The sequence below is a fragment of the Schistocerca gregaria genome, chromosome 2, assembly GCF_023897955.1.
Source record: "Schistocerca gregaria isolate iqSchGreg1 chromosome 2, iqSchGreg1.2, whole genome shotgun sequence".
NCBI classification, from domain to species: domain Eukaryota; kingdom Metazoa; phylum Arthropoda; class Insecta; order Orthoptera; family Acrididae; genus Schistocerca; species Schistocerca gregaria.
Genome location: NC_064921.1, coordinates 727,919,366 through 727,945,042, shown reverse-complemented (window position 1 = coordinate 727,945,042; position 25,677 = coordinate 727,919,366). Strand labels below are relative to the sequence as shown.

Here is a 25,677-nt window from a genome sequence, read left to right as displayed (position 1 = left end):
TTACTTAATATGTAGTTTACTGTGGTGTTAACTGGCATGGTGCAAATTCAGCTACCTTACCCATCCTCCATTTAATGTTTGTTATTCATCATTTTAATTGTAATATAGTTGTTGGCATACCATTACTAGTGATACTCAAAATAACGCAAAGATATTCTGTTTCTTTATTGGTCCTCTGACTGTGTGACTAGATTAAAAACATGGGGGAGCAGGTGGTGACAGTGATAGGCAGATGGCTTCATAGCTGTGTGGTGTGAGTCAGCTACAGTCTCAGTGACCAGTGGATTCTCTAGCATCCAGGCCTAATGGCATCTGTCCGAGACTGTAGCATCTGATATCATAAAGTGGTCAATTTGTAATGCTGCCAGTTGTTCTGGTGATCCAGGTCTGAGTCCAGCAAGTTGCAGGGATAGAGGAACCAAGCACACAAACAGTGCAATGATTGCTGATGACTAGCATGAAGAGGACTGGTGGATCAGCATAGAAGATTTGCTGTGTACAGTTAGAGGACTTCTTTAGACTCTGTACTACTTTTCATAATATTGATTCTCTGCATATCTGAGCAACTTCCATGACCATGCAGCAGGCTAATTTGTTCTGCACAGGGCACCATTCACAAATTATGAATTTTCTCCAACCCCATGATTTTTGCTGCACAGTGCACTCTTTTTCCATTACTAAATATCTCTAAATATATATTGGTTTTTCTGTACATTTATGAAGTAAAAATCTGACTTACTCTCTGAATGATTGTCAATGCCCAGCCTAAAATGATGGTCCTAGAAACATAACTTTGAAGGGAACAATTTTTGTATGAGATAGTCACCAACTAAGATACAATTTTTTGAGATTAATCTCCTAAATTGTAAAATATATATTTGGATTCTGTTTGGAACGCTGGTGAGGAGTGTTGCCTGTCCAATTGTTGCTGCACTGTGACAGAAGCACTATATGTTGTTAATGTGTGTGCAAGATTTTAGTAGTTGAAAAGAAGTTGATGTCATCTATCTGTTTGGCCACTATATAACTGCAGGGATATAATATTTTAATGTAAATAATTATTAAAAAATCTTAGTTTAAATAATTATAAGTTAACTGTATATTCATGTACATCCAATGTGGACGATGGAGTCATCATATTTGTAAAATGAAAAATAAATAAAGTAAATTCTGTATAGATCAGGATGCAGAAACAAGTGCTTGTGAGGTACTGTTGGGAAATGTGATTTTTACAGTATACAGGGTCTACTGCGTGATTGGGAAATTTGAATGAAAAATTTTGTTTAATTGCTGTGTTCTCTGTCAGATACTATGAAGGGGTTATTAATTGGTTTCAGTTGTAACATAAATTTCATGGGGGACAGTAACGGTGATCTAGAAGTGGTTTTAACCACTTGTAATTTGGTATGAGTCATAAAATTCCCTACTGAAGTTGCTCAAGGTAATAGTGCCCTAGTAGATAATGTATTCATTCAACAAACTGAAGTTAAAGAGGCACATGCCTATCCAGTGGTAAATAGATTGTCAGACCTCAGTGCACAGTCAGTCACATTGTACTGTATAACTTAAGCTTCATGTATGATTTGGAAACCCTCTAAGAAAACCACAAATTAAATGTAATAATGGCAAGTCATTAAATAACCTGTGATCACTACACATATCTGAGTCTCTTCACAATGAATAAAGGTCTTGTGCAAACTAGCCAGAATAAATAATGAGCTAGAAATACTGTCTTAGTATAAACAGTACTGTGACATACTAAGAAACATTGTAAAAATCTAGGAATACACTCTTATTGTATGAAATTGGCAGTTTAGACAATAAAATCAAATCAGTATGGAACGTTATTAACAGAGAGACAGGGAAAGACTCTGTAGAAGCTGTCATTATTTCTTTTAAAGAAAATTGAAGCATTGTAAAAGAAAATTCTTGTGTAGTAGATATTTTTAAATATTATTTTTTAAAACAAGGTGGGAAAATTAGTGAAAATAGTTCAAAGGAGAAAGCAAAACAACACACTGTAGAATAAATATATAGGAAGTTTAGTGAATTAAAAATTAATCGTACATACCCATCTGAAATAAGAAAGATCATAATGACTCTAAAGAGTAAAAATTCATATGATGAGGAGAATATTTGCAAAAAGACACTAAAAAGCTATGGCCGTATAATATCCAGCATTCATAGCCACTTGTGTAAAGCATCATTAACTCAGAGTGCTTTCCCAGAAAAACTGAAATACACCATTTTTATGTCTCTCTATAAAATTGTAATATTTTAATATTATACGATACAAGTTGACATAATGCCACTAAGAATGTTATTTAACCTGATCTCTGTATCCGTGTGTGCTCTGTTTCTGTTTTCTGTAGTGTTTTAATGATTCTAAGAAAATATATATTTTCTTTTTCTGTATTGTTGTCCAAAGAATTTACTGTACAAACTTTTATATAATTATGTACTCAAATTTCTGTATATGCTACAAGATTATCAAATTGTATTTGTAAAAAACTGACTCATTCCACATCCTTGTGTATTCAACACAGTTGGACCTATGGAACACGAAATAAATCAAATCAAGTCAAATCAAATAACTAAGTAGGTTTCTTCACAAGACTAGTTTTCCAAACAAGCTGCCATTTGTGTTTACCTACAACTAGTGCTGTAGGTGGCAGATGACTAAAACTCTGCACAGTTGCCAACCACATGTATTGGAATTACAGCATACTACTAATTTCTGTATAACAGATGAAACTCGAGAAATATCAGCCCTGTAACCTTAGTTTCTCATCACCCTTTGTATGTACACCATAATAAAAAGGGCTGTTATTGTCGAAATATGATAAAACAACTAACTGAACTGTTTGCATCTTGTTTAGATATTCGTAGTTATAAAAATTTGATTGAAAAGTAATGCCCATGAAAAGAGTGTCAGACATACAGTTACAAGTAGGGCTGTTCAATGATAATTGATAAAGGGGCTTAAAAACTAGTGTTTCAATATCAATACTGAAGTCCTTGAAACATCATAATATTGAGGTGCAAACAAAAAGTTGATCTTCAATGTCTGCAAAAATTAGGTAACTTATTGCCACTGTGAATCTTGTTCTGAACATGTCTCATAATAACATGAGTGCATTTGGAAGAAAAGGTCATATGGCATTTGGCCACATGCTCAATTCAATAGTTAATTTTTTTTTGTAAAGGCTGACAGACTGTCAAAGTTGTTTATTACTATGAAAAGGATTGTAATCTGCTTTAAATAAATGTAGTAGCAAGTGACAAGCTAAAAAAAGAATCAGACCTCAAACTAATTTAAGAAGAACCCTCTACACGGAATTCAACTTTCTATTTTACTGAAAGATTTTTACAGCTACATCCAGTGGTTAATAATATCACTAAAACCCATGCTAGAGTACCATTCATGTTAATAGCCACATGCATTGTTGATGTAGCAGAAGAGTGTGACATTCTGCAGCTCACAGAAGTGGTTATTCACAAAGTTTACATAGAAAAATATGTTACAAGCAGCAAAGTAATCCATGTAACTCGAATGTTGAATATCAAAATATATGGCATGCAACAAGTACAGACTTTTGGACAGAGTCATAATGCAAATCATAAAGAACTTTCTATCAACTGAATGTGGTAATACATTATCTACATTAATGTTGCTTGAACATAGATTCAAGATCATACAGTTTCAGCAGACTATAGCATATTCAGATTCAATCAGAACCATCAAGAATTTTTCATGAGCTGTAGAATCAACTGTCAATAAAGTTGGAAAAAATGTTGATACATTAAACCAGGAAACCAAATTTGATTTATGCAGTGAACATAATAAAGTAGCACATGAAAAGAATGATTTTCCCTTTTGGTTGTTCTGACGAGTCGATAAAAAAATTATTACACACTTAATTTCAGTACTTCTGTAATACTTAAATCTCAATGGAAAGTAAAATGTAGAACATTATATGTAAACCTCCAAGTATCATATTTGCATGCTCATGATCTTGTGGTTCTTTCAGATTGTTCTTACACTTATAGGAACGGTTATCACAGTTGCTATAGTTAATTTTTGGACACTGGTGCCAACTGTAGTATTGATTGGTGTATTCTGGGTGATTCGAACAGTCTTCCTTAGTGCATCACGCAGTCTGAAACGTCTTGAATCAATAAGTGAGTACTTTAGAGACTATAACAGTTTTTTTCCTCTGTACTGGTATGACTAACAAATGTATATAATAGCCTATTTGTGTGCCATAGCTCATGTGTTTGTGAATGTAAATATATATTGCAGGTTCATCATAAGGATTCATACAAATTATATTTCCAGTACATTTAATATCTTCGGTAGTAATGAAATATTTATGTGTTAGATGAAGAAATCAGTTGGTTCTGATTTACTAATGGAGGAAATAAAGTGAATTAGATAATGCCTGCAAAAAATGTAAAGTCAACATGGGTTTTTCGTCTTTTTTATTAAAAAAAGGAAGAAATAGCTAACTAAGTATGAATGAAAATTTTTGTTTGGTAATGTAAAATCGATAGGTACAAATTTGTTATGGTAGAATAGTGTGGCACACTAACCACAGTTTATTAATCACTTGCAGTTTAACTAAGAAATTATATGGTTCATTTATCATCCATTTTCCTTGTTACATATCCTGCCCAACACCATTTAATTTTAATTATGGTCACAAATATATCAATCTTTTGAGTCAATAGTTTGACACATAGATTATTCTCCTGTCTCTTCTGACAGACTGAGTAGTCTTTAGTTCTTGAATGTATTTCATGTAAAAAATCCAACTCTCAGTGTCAAAACTGGTAATAAATACTAATTGTAAATCTTCATTAGGCACATCAGAATCTTAGTTTTGAAAATCATATTTAGTTTACCGAAAGCACTCCGGGTCATGTTCCCTCCTATGTTTATTTCTTTTTCTGTCAACCAGTCATTCTATTCAACAGCCCTAAATGCAAAATCTCATCAGCATTATTTTTTATTTCTACTGTTTTGTTTGAATGTATTTGTTGCTAGTGACCTGCCCTGGCTTCGCATGGGTAACACTAAGTTCTACAGCTAGATGCCTTGTCTAGCATATTGGTCATTTTGTTGATGGGTTACTGCATAGAGTTATAATAAAAATTCAGAGAACAATATTAGGTAACTGAATGTATCACTTTCACACAACTTAAACTGTTTAAGCAGTGCACACCAGGAAAATTCTCAGGAGGCAGAAATTTTCTTTCTTATTTACTTGGTGTTTGGAGTGACATTTCATAGCAATGATGGAAGCTGTGATCTACCATGCCGCCTAGTCCACCCAACTGTAGCACCAGTTCAGTGGGAGCTATAGCCACTTGCCAGATGCCTGATTGCATTGCCAGTATGTTTCCCTATGTAATTTACAAGTTTGATTAAAAAATAGTGAAATAAGGCATGGTAGACACCGCATAAAAAACAGCGTCCATAAGTGAATACGAAACACGTTTATTTGATGACTACACTACTTAAAGAAGAAAGAAAGAAAGAGCCTCAAAATTTACAGCTGATGTGGTGGCACAAGACAGTGGTATGACGTAATAGGAATTGCAGACACTGAGTAAAGCTTCGATCTTGCCTTACAGTGTCACCAGGATGACACTGATATTTTTCTATGTGAGATGCAGAATAATCATCTCTGGTGGAAGACACAGTGTGAATCTGATTTATGGTCTCAGCTGCATAGCAGGCATAGAGACAGCACAGTGCAAGTGCATTTCAAAACTTCATTGTAAGTGGCACCATGCGGTATATCCCTTGAAGTGTGGGTGCAGAGCAAAAGGTGATGACATCATGAGGTGAAGATGAAGACTGAGAGTGAGGCTGAGTCCTCAGAAGCCTGTTATGCCATTGTCCTATACCAGTAGCCAGTGACTGTTTATGTAGCTCCAGTCACATGGCAGGATCAACAACTTGGGATAAAAGTAAATGCATTAAGGAAGAAATTTACTGCTTTAGCAGATGGCTGTAGCAAGCTAGGGACATACAGAACTGCTAAGGCAGCTGTGAAGCAAAAACCTGTCACAATCCCTTGCTGAATGATGGAATCTAGAGCCAGTCTGGAATGAGCTACATTTTCTGAGTGAAGTTTTACTGCATTTCCCAACACAATATTACTACAGAGCACCATCTGCCACATAACATCTGTTGTGGCACTGACTTAGTTGTACACTTACAAATGGTAAAATTGATATTTGTGTACATTTTACCTCACAGTTTTATGAATTTTAGGAGGGTGATATTAACAATTATATTGTTTTATTTCTCTGGCCTTCTTACTATGAGTAAACTGTGCTTGTAAGTAACTGGAAATGTAATTAGCTTTTGCATAATTTGTTAACTTACTGATCTTAGTGAAATGTGATGGCTGAGAGGATATTAGAAATCTAACCTAATGGACATGCACCACTGTGATTCAGAAGGAGATCTTGAAGCAGCAGCTTCCTATAATGTAGTTAAGAATAAATCCTTCTGTCCATGGACTGGATTAGGTATCTAACATTGGATGGCAGTAAACAACACAATTATTTCTCTCAACTTTTCTCATCTAGCTTCTGCTAGACTTTTCAAACTGACTTATGAAACCAGTCATAAAAGATATCGCTTTTTGTAGCAGACTGGAGACTCATGGGAGTATTTTCTCCAAAACAGATGACTTTGCAGGTTTGCCAATTGCCATGAGTGGTAAATAATGAGTACCTGAAACATTGGCTCATGTTATTGCAGTCAGTTTTCCCTTTATTATTCTTAGCACCTATGGCACTCATGCCATTTAATGAAGTTAATATCTTTGTAGGTAACATTTTTAAGATATAAGACTGTTGTATACTGCAAAAGTTTCATATCCCATAACATGTTTCCCAACCATGAGCTAAAAATCACTTGCCAATAATTTATCCTCATCACAAAATTACCAGAAGATATCATCAATATTGCTATAATCAGGGATCCACATGCACATGTCTGATTTGCTGCTCATAAATTTAGTTACAAACAACAGTGATTTGCTCTTGGAAAAGTCAACTGCTTCATACTTTCTCTCATCAACACTAACAGATGTTTTTATTGTTCTGCTTATTTATCAGTGTTTTCCGTTTCTTCTCAATCTCACTGTAATTTGAACTGATAAATAATAGTAACTAACAACTTAACACAATTTTTAACAATTAGGAATACGTTTTGTTTTTTTTAATTTCTTTTCAAGTGAAACGACTATATGGTCTGTTTTAACATTGTGGTTTTCTTGGATGTAACATTTTATATGCACTGTTCAGTTGCTGGCATATAACTCAAACTAGAATCAAAAACAATAATGCTGGTGTTTTATGAATAGAAAAAGTCTAACAATCATAGAAAGAAAGCAGCTAGTAACATCCCTAGTCAGAGTATTTTCACTGAAACGAAGTGTCCTTAATCAACACTAAACCATGAGCTTTATCAGGTTGCAGCTCATGATGCCAGACCACCAGATATGTAGTGCTGCCAGTAGATGTCACACTCAGCAAGTCATCTTTAGAGGCCTATATACAGTGAGAGAGGGAGCTAATGTCTCTATGGCAGCTATGTTTCTGCCAGCCCGTGGAGGCACATATAAACTAACAATATCCAAGTGTGAAGTACACTCTTATACCTTTGGCACTGTGGTGAAAACATAATCTTAAATTGCAGAAAATAAACTAGTAAATGTTTTTTGAACTACTGTATGGTTTCTGGACCAATAATACATCTCCCTATCACTCTTTACACTGACAGTATATGGAGTTCAATGTAATGACTGTGAAAGACAATTATTCAGCTGCATATTTATGCTTTGAATCTTGTTTGGAAGAAAAATCACTGAGTAACAAGAACATAGACTAAAAGTTTAGTTCTCTTCTTTTTTTAAATCTAAGCAGTTTCCTCTATTTTTACTCAAAAGGATGCCTTAATATTCTAGGAATTTGTTCATTATAAAAAAAATGTTCTCTGAGGAATGTTTTTAGTTTCTTTTTGAATACCTGTATGCTACTAATTTCCTTTTGTATATTGACTGAAATCTTGTATACTTTTATTCCTGACTCAGTTATTGCCCTTTGGGCTTTTGTGAGCATTGCAGAACCTTGGTGGAACTCTTAAAGAAATGTAGTCCACCAAAAAAATACGTATGTTTCCATTCTTGGTGGAAAAAAATCATGTTTAGAGAAGCAAACTAATGTAGTAACATAAAACTTTGCAGAACCACAGTGAGTGAAATGAAAAACCAAACAATTCTTGTGACAGTCATCCCACGCAGTAGGCATCTAGTTGGTTATAGCACATAAAAATCAACAGGGCTGGACAATATTAGACAAAGATGTGGTGGTCAACTGCAAATACATTTTTTCCTGGATATTCAGTATCTCCTCTGTTTACTGTTAATGTCCACTAATTTCTCCTTTTTGTTCTGTGGAGAGACAAGCATAGTAAATGCACTAAATTTATTGATGAATCTTCCTAGCAGATTAATCTGGTTTTAATCTGTGAGAACTTTTCATTTCAGCACACCTTTTGCTCCAGAGTGAAAAGTTATTATTGTAGTATTGTTGATGTTTATAAGCCATTTCACATATCTATATCAAATTTTAATTTTGTAAATAAAATAGAAAGAAACATTCCACATGAGAAACAAACAAAAAGAGAAAGTAAGATGACAGAAAAGATTTCGAAATGCAACAGAGACAATAACAAACGTAATTGTTGGGTTCAAATTAATGACGTAAATAAAATAGAAAGAAACATTCCTGTGGCTAAACATGCCTTGGTGCACGGCCAGCACATCTTGGCACAGTGTTACACCATCCGGGTTATCTGGATACTTCCCACTAACACCAACCTATCCGAACTCCGGAGATGGGAACTTGCCCTTCAATATATCCTCTCTTCTTGTTATCCACCAGGCCTCAATCTCCACTAATTTCTAGTTGCCGCCACTCATACCTCACCTGTCATTCAACATCATCTTTGCCTCTGCACTTCCGCCTCGACTGACATCTCTGCCCAAACTCTTTGTCTTTAAATATGTCTGCTTGTGTCTGTATATGTGTGTGTGTGTGTGTGTGTGTGTGTGTGTGTGTGTGTGTGCGTGTGTGTGTGTGTGTGTGTGTGCGAGTGTATACCTACCCTTTTTTTCCCCCAAAGGTAAGTCTTTCTGCTCCCGGGATCGGAGTGACTCCTTACCTTCTCCTTTAAAACCCACATCCTTTCATCTTTCCCTCTCCTTCCCTCTTTTCTGACAAAGCAACTGCTGGTTGCAAAAGCTCGAGATTTTGTGTATGTATTGTGTGTTTTTTTATTGTGCCTATCTACCAGCGCTTTCCCGCTTGGTAAGTCATGGAATCTCTGTTTTCAAATTTTAATTTGTTTCATATGATCCATAATTGAATATAAAGTGACGTTATTTTTGTTAGAAAATTCTGATTCAACATTATAATTTCCACTTGACAAAAACTGTAGATTTTAAATAAAAAATACTACAGTAATGGATATTTGAACTAGAGACTTTAGCATCTCCAGGCTTGATTGCTACATGTTGAGCTAAAGGCATCAATATGATATGAGTGAAATGTTTTATACTTAACAATGCTTGGAAATCATCTCCTTTTTGGAGATAACTTTTCCAAGTTTTTCATTTCTAAAATTGTGTCAACTGCTTTAGGAAACTGATGACTGATCACAGTCTTTCTAATCCTATAAATATACATTGAAAATTGAATAGTGCCAGTCTGTAAGGTCCTCTTGTTAGATAAAAGGCAATGTCTACGTTCACAGGCATAAAATCTATAAGCCTACAATCTGACCAGTGTCCAAACATGTAAGAGTACATAACAAATCCAACAATAACTCAAATACATAGCAGTCATTTTTACAAGCCTTAAAAGAGTGAATCTCTGAGTTTGACATCTACTGGCAGCACTGGGTACTTAGTAGCCTGACGCCATGAGCCATGAGCCCAGAAAGCTCAGGATTTAATGCCAAGTGTCCTTAAAGGCCTTGTATGTATGATGGAACTGGAATGACAATGATAAAAATCTTTCATTCTAAATAAAACCACCAGATCAACTCATGTATAAGTTAAATAGCAAGTTAAACTGGTATTCTGTCCTGTGCCTTTGTTGTGTCAAAAGGCAGGTTTTCACATGGTAGTTCTCCAGGCTGTCCGGTCTTCTGCCATCCTCTTCAGGTCCACATAATTTCCTCTTCCCTTTACATCATCTGTCATCTTGTATCTCCTTCTTCCTCTCAGTCTCCTCCCATGAACCAGTCCTTTCAAAGTATTTGCTAGTTCTGCAAGGTTTGCAGAAGAGCTTCTGTGAAGTTTGGAAGGTAGGAGATGAGGTACTGGCAGAATTGAAGCTGTGATGATGGGTCATGACTTGTGCTTGGATAGCTCATTTGGTAGAGCACTTGCCTGTGAAAGGCAAAGGTCCTGAGTTCGAGTCTCAGTCCGGCGCAAAGTTTTAATGTACCAGGAAGTTTTGTTTTCCTTGCTCTATTTGCGAGTGGAACAGGAAAGTAAATATCTAGTAGTGATACAGGGTACCCCCACCACGCACCATATGGTGGCTTGCGGAGTATCCATACAGATGTAGATATTGTTCTTGCAGAGTATCCATATAGATGTAGATATTGTTCTCAATGAATGTCACAACCATTTCTTTTTCCTTTCTCTTGTATTCTTCAGCAGACGTCTTCTCTCACCAACCCTTTCCAATACTCTTTCATTAATCACTCTTTCCATCCAGCTTACCCTCTCCATTCTCCTCCACATCCACATCTCAGATGCTTCTAACCTTTTTTCCATCCTCTTGTCTCAGCATAATTGTTTCTGCCCCATATAGTGCCACACCCCAGACAAAACATTTGCCAAGCCTTTTCCTTGGACCTTTATCTAATTTGCCACATAACAGTCTCCTCATCTGTTGAATGCCTCCTTGTATGTAATATATATGGGGCATCAAATCCTGAAAGAACATTGGATAGTTAGAAGCCAAAAATAACCCATTCATATCCCAATTAATAGGGGCCTTACTATAGAAAAATATGAAAATATGTACACTAAATGAAGAAGACGACGCCTGAGTAAGTGGCACACCATATGAATAAAAAGTGAACTATGAATTGAATGAAATATAAATTATCATGTCTTAAAAAATCATCAATGCATGTGAAGTTACTATGACAATACAAATGAATATATCTGGTGAGTACCTAAATTTTCAGCATGACAGTTATTTATTTTATGACAAATCTAAGTGTCACATTTTATGTCAGACCACAACAATACACCAGTACTAAATTGTTCATCCAATGCATGTGAGAGGATCAATTTTAATAAAAATTGTAACAGCATGAGGATGCAGTTCAAGGTTGCAAAAAGAGCCAGTCCAGTGACAAATATTTTCTTAGTAATATGACGAGTGACATTTTGTGTCAGGGTAGCAAGGACCGACAGCCACTTAAAACTTGAAATTAAAAAAGTAAAATTTTCAGTTAAAACATGATGAGAACAATATCTACATCTGTATGGATACTCCACAAGCCAGCATATGGTGCATGGTGGGGGTACCCTGTATCACTGCTGGATATTTACTTTCGTGTTCCACTCACAAATAGAGTGAGCGAAACAAAACTTCCTGGTAGATTAAAACTGTGTGCCAGACCAAGACTCAAACTCAGGACCTTTGCCTTTCATGGGCAAGTGCTCTACCAAATGAGCTATCCAAGCACAAGTCACGACCCATCATCACAGCTTCGATTCTGCCAGTACCTCATCTCCTACCGTCCAAACGTCACAGAAGCTCTTCTGCGAACCGTGCAGAACTAGCACTCCCGGAAGAAAGGATATTGGGGGAGACATGACTTAGCCACAGCCTGGGAGTTGTCTCCAGAATGAAATTTTCACTCTGCAGTGGAGTGTGCACTGATCTGAAACTTCCTGGTAGATTAAAAGTGTGTGCTGGACTGAGACTCAAACTAGGGACCTTTGCCTTTCATGGGTAAATGTTCTACCAACTGAGCTATTCAAGCACAACTCACAACCCATCATTACATCTTCAGTTCTGCCAGGACCTGGTCTCATACCTTCCTAACTTCACAGAAGCTCTTCTGCAAAACTTTCAGAACTAGCACTCCCAGAAGAAAGGATATTGCGGAGACATGGCTTAGACACAGCCTTTAGGATGTTTCCAGAATCAAATTTTCACTCTGCAGCTGAGTGTGCACTGATATGAAACTTCCTGGAACAAGGGATAAATGACTGTCTATAAGCTTCCATATCAGCCCTACTTTCTCAAATCTTGTTTTTGTGGTTCTTATGCACAATGTGTGTTGGCAGCAGTAGAATCATTTGGCAGTCAGTGTCAGATGCCCCCTCTCTACATTTTCTCACTTATGTTTCTTGAAAAGAACATTGTCTTCCATCCAGGGAGTCCCATTTTAGTTCCCAAAGTGTCTTGTTTGAACTTACCGGTAACAAATCTAGCAGCCCTCCTCTGAATTGCTTCGACGTCTTCCTTCAGTCTGACCTGGTATGGATCCCAAACACTCAAACAGTACTCAAGAATAAATTGCACCAGCATTCTGTATGCAGTATCCTTTACAAATGAACCACTTATTCCTAAAATTCTCACAATAAACCTAAGTCAACCACTTTCCTTCCCTACCACAGTTCTCAGATGCTCATTCCATCTCATATAACTCTGCAAAGTTACACCCAGATATTTAAACTAATTGACTGTGTCAAGTGGGACACTAGTAATACTGTAACTAAACATTACAGGTTTGCTATTCCTACACATTTGCATTAACTTACAATTTTCCACATTTAGAGCTAGCTGTAATTGACCAACTAGAAATTTTGTCCGAGTTGTCTTGTATCTTCCTACAGTTACTCAACTTTGGCATCTTTCCGTACAGCACCATGTCATCAGCAAACAACTGCAGATTGCTGCCCATCCTTTCTGCCAAATTATTTATGTATACACAGAACAACAGCCGTCCTATTACTTTTCCCTGGGGCACTCCTGACGATACCCTTTCTCCGATGAACATTTCCCTTCAAGGACAACTTACAGGATTTTATATGTAAGAAGTCTTCAAGTCACTCACATATCTGTGAATGAATTCCATATACTCATATCTTCATTAACAGCTTGCAATGGGTGACTGTGTCAAATGCTTTCTGGAAATCTAGAAATATGGAATTTGCCTGTTGCTCTTCATCCATAGTTGACAGTGAGAAAAGGTCAATCTGGGTTTCACACAAGCGATGCCTTCTAAAACCATGCTGATTCATGGACATTAGCTTCTCAGTCTCAAAAATGTTTATTATATTCAAACTGAGAATATGTTCAAGGGTTCTGCAGCTGACTGAAGTTAGGAATATTGGGGTGTAATTTTGCAGGTCCATCCTTTCACCCTCCTTATATACTGGAGTCACCTGCACTTTTTTCCAGTCATTTGGGACTTCATGCTGGGCAAGAGATTCAAAATAAATTGAAGCTAGGTAAGGGGCAAATACTGTAGAGTACTCTTTGTAACAATAAATTGGGATTCGAACTGGACTATATTTGTATGATCCTCTTTGGTGAATGATTTCTTGAATTTGACATTTTAAACTTTGGCTTTTGTTTTGCTATTCCAACTGCTACAACAGACTGCTCAACAAGGGATAGAATGTAAGCCTTAGGCCCATTTTGTGATTTTACGTATGACCAGAATTTTCTTGGGTTCCCTAACAAATCTTTTGCTAAGGTGTGATGGTAGTAGTTACTGTAGGCTTCATCTATAGATCTTTCCACAGATGTGTGAATCTCTACCAACCTTTGTTTGTTGTCATATGGGTGTTCTCTGTTGAACAGAGAGTGCAACAGCCTCTGCTTCCTCCAAATTTCTTTATTAAACCATGGTCTTTCCATCCATCATCCACTTATGAGGCACATAACTCTCCACACCATGATTTACAATCTGCTTAAACTTTGCCCATAATTCCTCTGTGCCCATCTTACTGGAACTAAGTGATGTTAATTCAGTGTTTAAGTGAGAAGCTAACAACTGCTTATCTGCTCTATCTATCAGGAACACTCTCTTAGCCTTCTTGACTGATTTATTAACTATTGTAACCATGGTTGCTATAATGACATCAATATCATTAATCCCCATTTCTATACTGACATTGTTGATAAGGTATGGCTTATTTGTAGCTACAAGATTTAAGGTATTTCTATTACATGTGGGCTGACGAGCTGGCTGCTCAAGACAGTTTTCAGAAAACTTGTTCAATGGGATTTTGCATGACTGTCTATCTGTACCACCCCCCCCCCCCCCCCACACACACACACTTTGAATTCATTGACATCCTAGTCTACACCCAGTAGGTTAAAGTCACCTTGAACTAGGATTGCATGATTTGCGTATTTCTGTGCTACTGGCTGTAGACTTTCTTTGAATGACACTGGAACTGTCAACCACCCAGCAAATAACTTGGGTTAACTTACATCTGTTATACACAACCAGATAACTTCATTATATAGTGGGGATGCTGAGTCACAGATAGGCACAGTGAAAAGACATCACAAATAAGCTTTCGGCCAGCAAGGCCATCATCAAAAATAGATGACAGACACTCTCACACACACTCACACACAACTCGCACACAAATGACTGCAGTCTGTGGCAACAGAAGCCACAGTTAGCTTCAGCTGTCACAGACTGCAGTCATGTATGTGTGAGTTGTGTTTGCGTGAGTGTGTTTGTGCATCTGTCATCTATTTTTGATGATGGCCTTGCTGGCTAAAAGTGTATTTGCGACAGTCCAAACCAAAGGACGCCGATAAACTCTGGCAACAATATTGCAAATTCCTTGCTGTGCTTACACCCTGCATTCAAGGCTACCAGTCTTCATCACCTCTGCCAACCACCTATATGAGCTGTGGATGAACTCAAAACTCATGCAACAGGCTTTGTTGGTGCTGAAATAATCCAAAACTTGCAGATGACTGCACACTGCATGCTCAGTAGCTGCAATTGAAGCCACCTACACTTCTTGGATGAGGCACCTGAGCAGACATACTGAGTGCACATTTGCTTTTTTTGCAGTCCTGAACACTGCCTGCATAAGGGGTTCTATATGGTGCCTAATGTTGGAGCTCCTGATAACTAGTAAACACTTCCCCTTGTCTGCCTGCTTGGACCCTGCTGAAGGAGCAGGCAGTCTCCACTGTCACTCACCCTGCTGAGTAGGTGGATCCACTGTGTTGGGTACACTAGGAGATGCCTCAGAAACAGAGCCCATAGGCAAAACAAGTGACACTTGAGGTGTCCCATGTGATGTGCCACAATCTCCGACACTGCTACACCCCAAGACAGCAGCTTGAAGGTGACTGACTACAGCCAAAAGTGAATTCAGCTGTTTGCAAATTGCGACCAGCTTCTCCTGTATCCACACACAACATGCACTCATCCTAACCACCCTAGCAAGACTAACTGCAGAAGTTAACTATAAAAGCTGACAGAGTCCTAGTTATGCAACTTGCTACTCTCTAATGTTTCACCAATGGACACTGATGTGGTAGTGAGCTATGTAGCTGGCTGTTCAGTTAGCAACTACTGACTGAAAGAATTCACCCTCACAAAAACATGAGGTTGAACCTCTTAAACAGAAAAACATGCTCAAAATTTAATAAATATACTATGAGGAAAATACAGAAAAAAACTTAACTTGGCAGTTGGTAGAAGTAAATCAGCTGAGAGCTGGAGCCTGAGTGACCATCCGCGGATGGATATGTGTGCGTGTGTGTGTGTGCGAGTGTACACCTGTCCTTTTTTTCCCCCTAAGGGAAGTCTTTCCGCTCCCGGGATTGGAATGACTCCTTACCCTCTCCCTTAAAACCCACATCCTTTCGTCTTTCCCTCTCCTTCCTGAAGAAGCAACCATCGGTTGCGAAAGCTAGTAATTCTGTGTGTGTGTTTGTGTGTTTTGTTCATTGTGCCTGTCTGCCGGCGCTTTCCCACTTGGTAAGTCTTGGAATCTTTGTTTTTAATATATACACTCCTGGAAATGGAAAAAAGAACACATTGACACCAGTGTGTCAGACCCACCATACTTGCTCCGGACACTGCGAGAGGGCTGTACAAGCAATGATCACACGCACGGCACAGCGGACACACCAGGAACCGCGGTGTTGGCCGCCGAATGGCGCTAGCTGTGCAGCATTTGTGCACCGCCGCCGTCAGTGTCAGCCAGTTTTCCATGGCATACGGAGCTCCATCGCAGTCTTTAACACTGGTAGCATGCCGCGACAGCGTGGACGTGAACCGTATGTGCAGTTGACGGACTTTGAGCGAGGGCGTATAGTGGGCATGCGGGAGGCCGGGTGGAATTACCGCCGAATTGCTCAACACATGGGGCGTGAGGTCTCCACAGTACATCAATGTTGTCACCAGTGGTCAGCGGAAGGTGCACGTGCCCGTCGACCTGGGACCGGACCGCAGCGATGCACGGATGCACACCAAGACTGTAGGATCCTACGCAGTGCCATAGGGGACCGCACCGCCACTTCCCAGCAAATTAGGGACACTGTTGCTCCTGGGGTATCGGCGAGGACCATTCACAACCGTCTCCATGAAGCTGGGCTACGGTCCCGCACACCGTTAGGCCGTCTTCCGCTCACGGCCCAACATCGTGCAGCCCGCCTCCAGTGGTGTCGCGACAGGTGTGAATGGAGGGACGAATGGAGATGTGTCGTCTTCAGCGATGAGAGTCGCTTCTGCCTTTGTGCCAATGATGGTCGTATGCGTGTTTGGCGCTGTGCAGGTGAGCGCCACAATCAGGACTGCATACGACCGAGGCATGCAGGGCCAACACCCGGCATCATGGTGTGGGGAGCAATCTCCTACACTGGCTGTACAGCTCTGGTGATCGTCTAGGGGACACTGAATAGTGCACGGTACATCCAAACCGTCATCGAACCCATCGTTCTACCATTCCTAGACCGGCAAGGGAACTTTCTGTTCCAACAGGACAATGCACGTCCGCATGTATCCCGTGCCACCCAACGTGCTCTAGAAGGTGTAAGTCAACTACCCTGGCCAGCAAGATCTCCGGATCTGTCCCCCATTGAGCATGTTTGGGACTAGATGAAGCGTCGTCTCACGCGGTCTGCACGTCCAGCACGAACGCTGGTCCAACTGAGGCGCCAGGTGGAAATGGCATGGCAAGCCGTTCCACAGGACTACATCCAGCATCTCTACGATCGTCTCCATGGGAGAATAGCAGCCTGCATTGCTGCGAAAGGTGGATATAAACTGTACTAGTGCCGACATTGTGCATGCTCTGTTGCCTGTGTCTATGTGCCTGTGGTTCTGTCAGTGTGATCATGTGATGTATCTGACCCCAGGAATGTGTCAATAAAGTTTTATATATATATATATATATATATATATATATATATATATATATATATATATATATATATATATATATATATATCTGTGTGTGTGTTTGTGTGTGTGTGTGTGTGTGTGTGTGTGTGTGTGTGTGTGTTTTTTTAAAAAGGCTATCTGTGCATGTGAAGAAATCACATACAGAGTCTTCTTCTTCTTCCACTTTCTTTAATTTCAACCATCTATGGACCATATTAAATAACTTCCTCATGATTTATGTTTTTTCCTGATTTTCATCTTTCCAGTATTTATTCATTCTTCACTGTGTACTTTTCTTCTTTCATCTGTCCATATAGCCGCGCAGCTGACCTTTTCCTGGAAACCCTCAAACTTCCTAAACCTGTTTCATAAAGTTGAGCTGTCTAGAATTTCTACTTTCCTTTTTTAGTTCCCTGAACTTTGGGATTTTTGTCAAAATGGTCAAATTCTCCTTTTCCTGACAGCATCAGATAGCTTCTCAGTGTGAGTCTAGATTTCTTAATTATTTCTTCCACATACTCCAAACTTTTCTTGGACCAAGCCTCTTCTGTAGGATCTACTGTTTCTTTTTCTCCAACTTTTCAATTTCTCTTTTTTGGTGATGATAAACATTCTGCTGCATAAAGGCACTCCAGTATGGTAACAGTGTTGTAGTGTTGGATATTTGTTTTTACTGGGAATGATTATTATTGTAAATGTCTTTCAATAATTGATAAGTCATTTCCATTTTCTGTGCTCTATTCTTGTTTTCCTCTTTATCTAAACAGAGACTACTATATGCTAAATTTAATCCATAGTTGAGATATATGAGTTGTTGATGACCTTCCTCTGTTTTACAGCACGCAGTCCTGTATTTTCTCATGCCACTGCATCCCTCCAAGGTCTTTCAACTATTCGTGCCTTTGGTGCTCAAAATGTGCTGGAAAAAGAGTTTGATCGTATTCAAGTAAGTGTGTGATTGTATTCAAGTAAGTCTGTTTGATATTTTTCTATAACACCTCGATATGATTGAGAATGTACATTAATTAATTATGTTTATATTTTACAGGATGTAAATTCATCTGCTTATTACTTATTTATGGCTATCAGTAGAGCTTTTGGATTATGGCTGGATTTAGTTTGTGTAGCGTATCTTGCTGCTGTCACATACAGCTTTCTAGTCCTGGGACAAGGTAAGCTATTCAAAAGTAGACAAAAATACTGAAATTTTAAATAATCCAATTCACTGATGTCATAAAAAAATAATACAACTTAATAAGGAACTTGTCCCTATTTTTGTTCACATGTCTTCCAATTACCATAGATTTAAATTGTAGTTGCTTTATTATTTGCATCCAATGCCATTGTTAGTCATAAGTTAACTCATTACATCTGTTTACAGTTATTGTCATTTAAACTTAATCTGTAATGGTCTACTTCTTTTGTAAATGTTATAAATCTTTGTGATACTTGTTATTATATCATTTCATCAGGCAAAAATAATAAGTCTGTACTTCGGCAGACTGCCTCTTCACTCTGTGTGAAGCCAGATGAAATACTATTTCAAATAGAATGTGCAGGAGAAAGTTGTTATTCTACCATTAAATTTAATATGTTAATACTTCACAAATTACTAATAACAGGGTTGTTGAAATCTGGAATTTCATCAGTGTTGGCCATTCCAGATTCATACGCATTCAGAGACCACAATGTTGCACATATTATGTTTAAACATAACACTATGTAATTGCTTAGTGAGTAACTTAATATCCATCCAAATAACTTGAGTGATTGCTCAATAATGTATGGTGCTCTGATTATCTACACTATTGTAATGGTAGCAAGTGAGCAAAGGGACACTATAATTAAGATGGCCACAATGTACATATGGGTTGCGTAGTTGGCTTTACCTTGATATTAATTGTTCTCTGTGGAACTGGCGTATTGCAGATCACTGAAAGGTAGCACTTGCAAAGCATTTGTCTGCATATATTTGTATTTTACAGAACTGAATTATAAATAGTTGTTAAGAACATTTATTAACAAAAAGTTAAATACAATTTACATCTCTGCTTACATAATGAACACACAACATAGAACGGGCTGATTTTTGTAGACACGTACATACTTATACTCCAGTAACAAGGTTCTTTTTGCTTACAGTAAACATGGTAGAAGATTCTTATTGCTTTATCTTGTGCGTATAGTTAAGAGTATGTAGAATCCAAGTTTTTGACCTCCAAAACCTTCACGACAACTTTTAGTGGTAAAAAAACAAAAAAATTCGGTATTTTTTCAGGTTTTCCCTATTACTCAGAAACTATGCATCCTAAAGACAATGTTTCCATTGCCAAAACGAAAGAGCATTAAATTTTGTGTCAAATGACCTACTTAAATGTCAAAATTAGTGCAGCTGGTGGCTGCAATCAGTTATATTTCGGTCATTTTTACCAGCTTGGCTAAGGAGTTGGCTCCAGTGGCTGTGACTCAAAAATTTCTACTTCAAATGAAAACAGTCGAGTTATCAGATTTGTAGAGCATGAAATTTCATGTTATAAAAGCATCTAGTTTTTCAGTTTTAGGCACTGATAAGCATTCATACATTTGAAACCCAAAGTAAGTCAAAGATATTCAATAGAATGAAATTTCCAGTGGAAAATGGCTCTCTAATGAGTACACATGTGTTTTCTACATATATATTTTTATTTTCTTCATTCATGTGTATTTGTATTCATTTTTATCCATGCCTTAATTGGTAAGAGTGGGGTGCTAAAATGAAAACCAAGTATATGTATTTATATGTGAGTAATATAACAATTTTTACAACTGAACAAATAAAGGCCATGTCAGTATTAAAGAAACACTATTTAATTACCAATGATTCACATTCTATCAAATTTCAGTTCCATCGAAGTTATTTGGGACACTGTGGCAGGTCCTGGTTCAGGATCCGATCTTCAAGATCCATTGTGGCACCTTCACCAACTTCCTTGTCCTGGAACATATCTTCAATCTTTTCCTCAACCTTGTCGAGTTCAATTTCTGGGGCATTCTCACAAGATATGCCACAACAGTGTTTGCATGTTGAGGAGCAGTTCAGTCCAGATTTGTGACATCCGCTTACTGCGATGCATCTTGTTTTGTATGCACACAAAACCATTTTCAGTAGTGTGTGTGGTATTGCGTATTTCGTCATTGTCACGGGAAACAAGCCTGATAAGTTTTACTTCCAGCACCACTGGCATGGATGAGTTTTCTTCCCCAGTCAAGATTGTACTTGATGGTAGGGTCACATTGTGTGCCACCTTGCTGCATCTGATGTTGAGCATAGCCTTTCAAGTTTGAAAGATTTTCTCAGGGCAGACTTTACAAAGACCTCATACCTGAGCTCATCCAAAGTCACACAATTAGGATTTGCATACTGCGCTAACATCAGCTGTTCTGCCTGTCGTATTATGTCTTGAGAGACTAAGAGTTTAACAAATTCAGCAACTTACACTTTGAGGTGTGGCTGTTGCTCTATAAGGTTCAGTAATTTCTCCTTTCCTTGGGTAAAAAAGGTGAATGTGGTGAGGGCATGGTTGAGGGCATGGTTGAAAAGGGCAAATGCAGGATTGACATTGAAAGAATTACGGGAGTACCATGCTCTTGCTGATTTCCTTCTTACTGGTTTATGAAAGTACAAGTTGCTGTAGTTGTTTCCTCAACATGTTAGGAGAACAAACACATTATTGTCCTCACTCACAATTGCCACACTGTCAGAGTCAGCAATTTGGGATGTATATATTTCTACAATTAATTCTTCTTCCTGTAGCAGCTGAACACCTCTATCCTCAAATTTCCACATGACCATCAAAATCAAGTGCTTCTTGTAGCTCTCATTTCTCTCATTTGTGAGAAACTTCTCCTGTGTGACTGCAGAATATTTATCTTCATCAAAAATGATATCTGATGAAGAACATGGTCTCCTTAAATGATGTGGCTTTCAGAAGACTTTGTCCTCCTTCATGAAGCATCACTTGCATAGCCATAGAATACAACTGTGATTTTGGGTCTTTAGTGCTTTCTCAATATTTCATATTTCACACAGATGGCTCCAAACTTTTCTTCGATGTGCAAAATGACCTTTTGGAGCAAGTCACCACCATCTACCACAAAGCTTTTTATTTTTGGTACTTCATTCTGCTGGAGAGATGTGAATGCATCATAGGGCAATGACTGTGTACCCTTATTGTGTCTGTCTTCTGTGAACAGCGACATGGTATATGGGGAAAGTTCAAACAAGAAACAGAACTTCAAGTCCTTATCAGGAATCCTCTTCATTCCGATCTTGAGAGCTGTAGTGCAGGATGCAAGTGTTATAATGTTGAGGTTGCATTGAAATGAGATGTTTTCAAAGTTCTCTCCCCTAATTCTGTTGATCCCCTCAATTCCTTCCTCTAATGCCTCATGACAATTTACCAATTCATCACCAATTACTCCACTGCTTATTGACATAAGCATATTACATGTTGGAAAAGGTGGAAAGTTTTAACAGCCAGTCATTCAGTTTTATTTCTGCATGAAGTTCTTAAAGCCACATGTTGCTTGCTTGTTCCTGATGATATAGCTTTTTGACAAACATCACAGGAGGATGCCATCCTTGAAGTCCCCTTTGTGAGCAATGACTCTGATAACCCATGTCTGTGAGTTAAACTGCTTTTCACTTCCATTGTTTTCATTAAAGTTTTCTCTGTTATCATGTCAGACCATAGGACACACCAAAATTTATCACTTCACCTGATAGTGAAGTAGCCTTCAGTTGTAAATTTCTTTTATTCAGCAGCATCAATTCAGTCTACCAAAGAGATGTTCTCTTGTCAGTAAAGGTGAGCACTTTTAGCATACAGTAAATGACCAGTGGCATGAAAGTATGATAGCATTTTTAATAGTGAAACTTCCTGGCAGATTAAAACTGTGTGCCCGACCAAGACTCGAATTCGGGACCTTTGCCTTTTGCGGGCAAGTGCTCTACCAACTGAGCTACCGAAGCACGACTCACGCCCGGTACTCACAGCTTTACTTCTGCCAGTACCTCATGTCCTACCTTCCAAACTTTACAGAAGCTCTTCTGCAAACCTTGCAGAAGTAGCACTCCTGAAAGAAAGGATATTGCGGAGACATGGCTTAGCCACAGCGTGGGGGATGTTTCTAGAGTGAGATTTTCACTCTGCAGCGGAGTGTGCGCTGATATGAAACTTCCTGGCAGATTAAAACTGTGTGCCCGACCGAGACTCGAACTTGGGACCTTTGCCTTTCACGGGCAAGTGCTCTACCAACTGAGCTACCAAAGCACGACTCACACCCAGTACTCACAGCTTTACTTATGCCAGTACCCCGTCTCCTACCTTCCAAACTTTACAGAAGCTCTCCTGTGAACCTTGCAGAACTAGCACTCCTGAAAGAAAGGATATTGCGAAGACATGGCTTAGCCACAGCGAGCGGGATGTTTCCAGAATGAGATTTTCACTCTGCAGCGGAGTGTGCGCTGATATGAAACTTCCTGGCAGATTAAAACTGTGTGCCCAACCGAGACTCGAACTCAGGACCTTTGCCTTTCACGGACAAGTGCTCTACCAACTTTGAATAGTGTTTAAAAGCTGATTGCAGTTTACAGTACACTCAGCTTCAATGAAGTGTTTTGTGAGCATAACCATGATGTAATATTGGACCCATAATTTAGCTATTTTTTTCATCTTCGTACATCCATAGTTTAAATGGAGGATAGTGGGACATCATCTTGTATAAATTTATATTAAAAATGAAGAAATTCCTCCAGCTGTATTTAAGGTGTCGATTTTATTTTGGCAGCTAGTTTCAATGTTGTAACGATGTCATCTTCAGGCACATACACTTGTTGACATCAACTGCGTGCGGCTGATACTGGAAGTCAGTGGTGAGATATGGACGTGTTCCGTGTGGAAGGCTGGTAATGTGGAAGATGGGTAGAAACTTCCACATGGAACACATCCATATCTCACCACTGACTTCTAGTATTAGCCACATGCAGTTGACGTCAACAAGTGTATGGGCCTGAAGATGATGTTGTTGCAATGTTGAAACTAGTTGCCAAAATAAAATACTGCTGGAGGAATTTCTTCATTTTTAATATAAATATATTTTTCTTCATGGTTCAATGCTGCAAATCACATTTTTGACAAGATTATCACATTTATATAATCTTCATTTTCATGACATTTGAATACTGATGGTCTGTTATGGAGAAGCAACAATTCCTCAGTTATTTTCATTTAAACTTCTTTGAACTCGATCTCCTGAAAGGTAATGTGACAATCCCATATGTATCAGTGTATGAGCTCTTACAGCTCTTGCATACACATGCCCACTCAAAACTTTATCAAAACTTTTTTCAATGAATATTGTGGACAGTGAGTCTTTCAAGCCCCTTTCCTGCCATTATTATATTGATGCACCCCAAGAAGGGCATTAGAAGGTGAAACCACCTAATTGTACAATGATATGTTCTAAATTGCTGCCTTTGCTTCTTACAATATCCATTGCCTTCAATAAAAGTGGCTGATTAAAAGTGGCAAAACATCACCTTTGAACATGTTTTATGTATTTTTTCTATGCTCTTAGAAGACATGTATATAGTATGTTATAAAGGATTGGAGATACTTTAAGAACGGTAGGCACATTGTTTTTGAACAAACTGGCTGTCAGCGATTTGTGGCTTCTTCCATGAATCCTTTCCACCTGGAACATCAGTGAATTTCTTCCTCTTTCCATAAAACCACAGAGTCTCATATTCAGAGAGCAAGAAGCACTCAGGGTAATCAAAATTGAGATCCTTTATAATAATACTGTTTAAGCCAACATCATTTGCTTTTTGATAGGTGATTGACTGAGGAATATCAACTGTAGACAAAAATTCAAAAGTTGAATGTCTCCTTTCCCAATCAACGTTCATGTCAGACTCCATAGCTATGTAGAGAGTCACTGACATTATTCCTCCCATGGAATGGAAAGCGTTCACCCCATCAATGATGTTAAAATCAGTGTTATTGAAGATGCACTGGATGAATCCTTCACAGGTTGTAAGTTACTAACTTACGATGTCCTGCGATTTTCCTATCCTTACTGGATTTACCTGTTTCACTTTAACCACATCACCATCTGGATAGTTGACATCACATATTAAAACACACATCTGTACAATCTGGAGCACTCATTTTAATTGCACTGGCCAAGCCACTAAAGTAAACCAAAATGAAGAAATGAGAATTTTGCAAGACACAAGGAGTTTTGAATGCGCCCCTCTCGCAACAAAGGAAGACTGCACATGGTGAACAATGGAAACAGTAACAAAGGAATAGAGTGGATGGCAGCCTCAGCTGTTTACAATATGTCAATCGAAGGAGATCTATAAATACCTTTACACTTGGAGATGGGACAGATTAATTGTTCTTTGTTCTTAATTTGTCTGTGGATCATTTCTTACAATGATATTGGATGCGTCATGTTTACATAAAGCTTACATATACATAACGAAAATACAGTGATATATATCACTTTGTGTATGATTGCATTTATAAGCTGACTGTTACATATATTTTCTAGTTGCAAAAAAACAGTAAATATACAAATATTTTATAGAATATTCACAAAAAATGCCATCAAAAGTACATTATAAAAGACACCAAACATAATATAGCTCATTTTTCTGTAATTCCTTGGCCTTCACTCAGCACTGCCAGAGGAAAAGTAGAGGACAGCAGCAGCAGTGTTTTGACAGGAAATATTAATGTCTTTCTATTGGAAATTTCATTTCATTGAATATCTTTGATTTACAAAAAAACAACAAAATGGAATTACTTTGATTTTCAAATATATGAACACTTAATAGTGCGTAAAACTGAAAAACTGTATGCTTTCGTAACATGAAATTTCATGCTCTACAGCTTTGATAACTGGACAGTTTTCATTTGGAGTAGCCATTTTTGAGTTACAGGCACTGCAGCTAACTCTTTAGCCAAGTAGGTAAAAATGACCGAAGTGTGATAGCCGGTTGTGGGCAAACAGCTGCACCAATTTTGACATTTAAGTAGGTCATTTGACACAAAATTTAGTGCTCTTTCTTTTTGGTAATGGAAACATTTCCTTTAGAATGCATAGTTTCTAAGTAAGAGGCAAAATCTGAAAAAATA

The 25,677-nt window shown here is 38.1% G+C and overlaps 1 protein-coding gene across 2 annotated transcripts in view; it reads left to right on the top strand.

Annotated features, from left to right (window-relative positions):
• Positions 1–25,677, top strand: part of LOC126334856 (probable multidrug resistance-associated protein lethal(2)03659) — a 276,184-nt gene that overhangs the window by 186,762 nt on the left and 63,745 nt on the right. For both annotated transcript variants that reach the window (XM_049997525.1, XM_049997526.1), the window contains 3 exons: positions 4,032–4,182; positions 18,331–18,437; positions 18,540–18,663. In XM_049997525.1, coding sequence (XP_049853482.1) covers positions 4,032–4,182; positions 18,331–18,437; positions 18,540–18,663 — 382 coding nt within the window. The remainder of the gene's footprint in view (positions 1–4,031; positions 4,183–18,330; positions 18,438–18,539; positions 18,664–25,677) is intronic.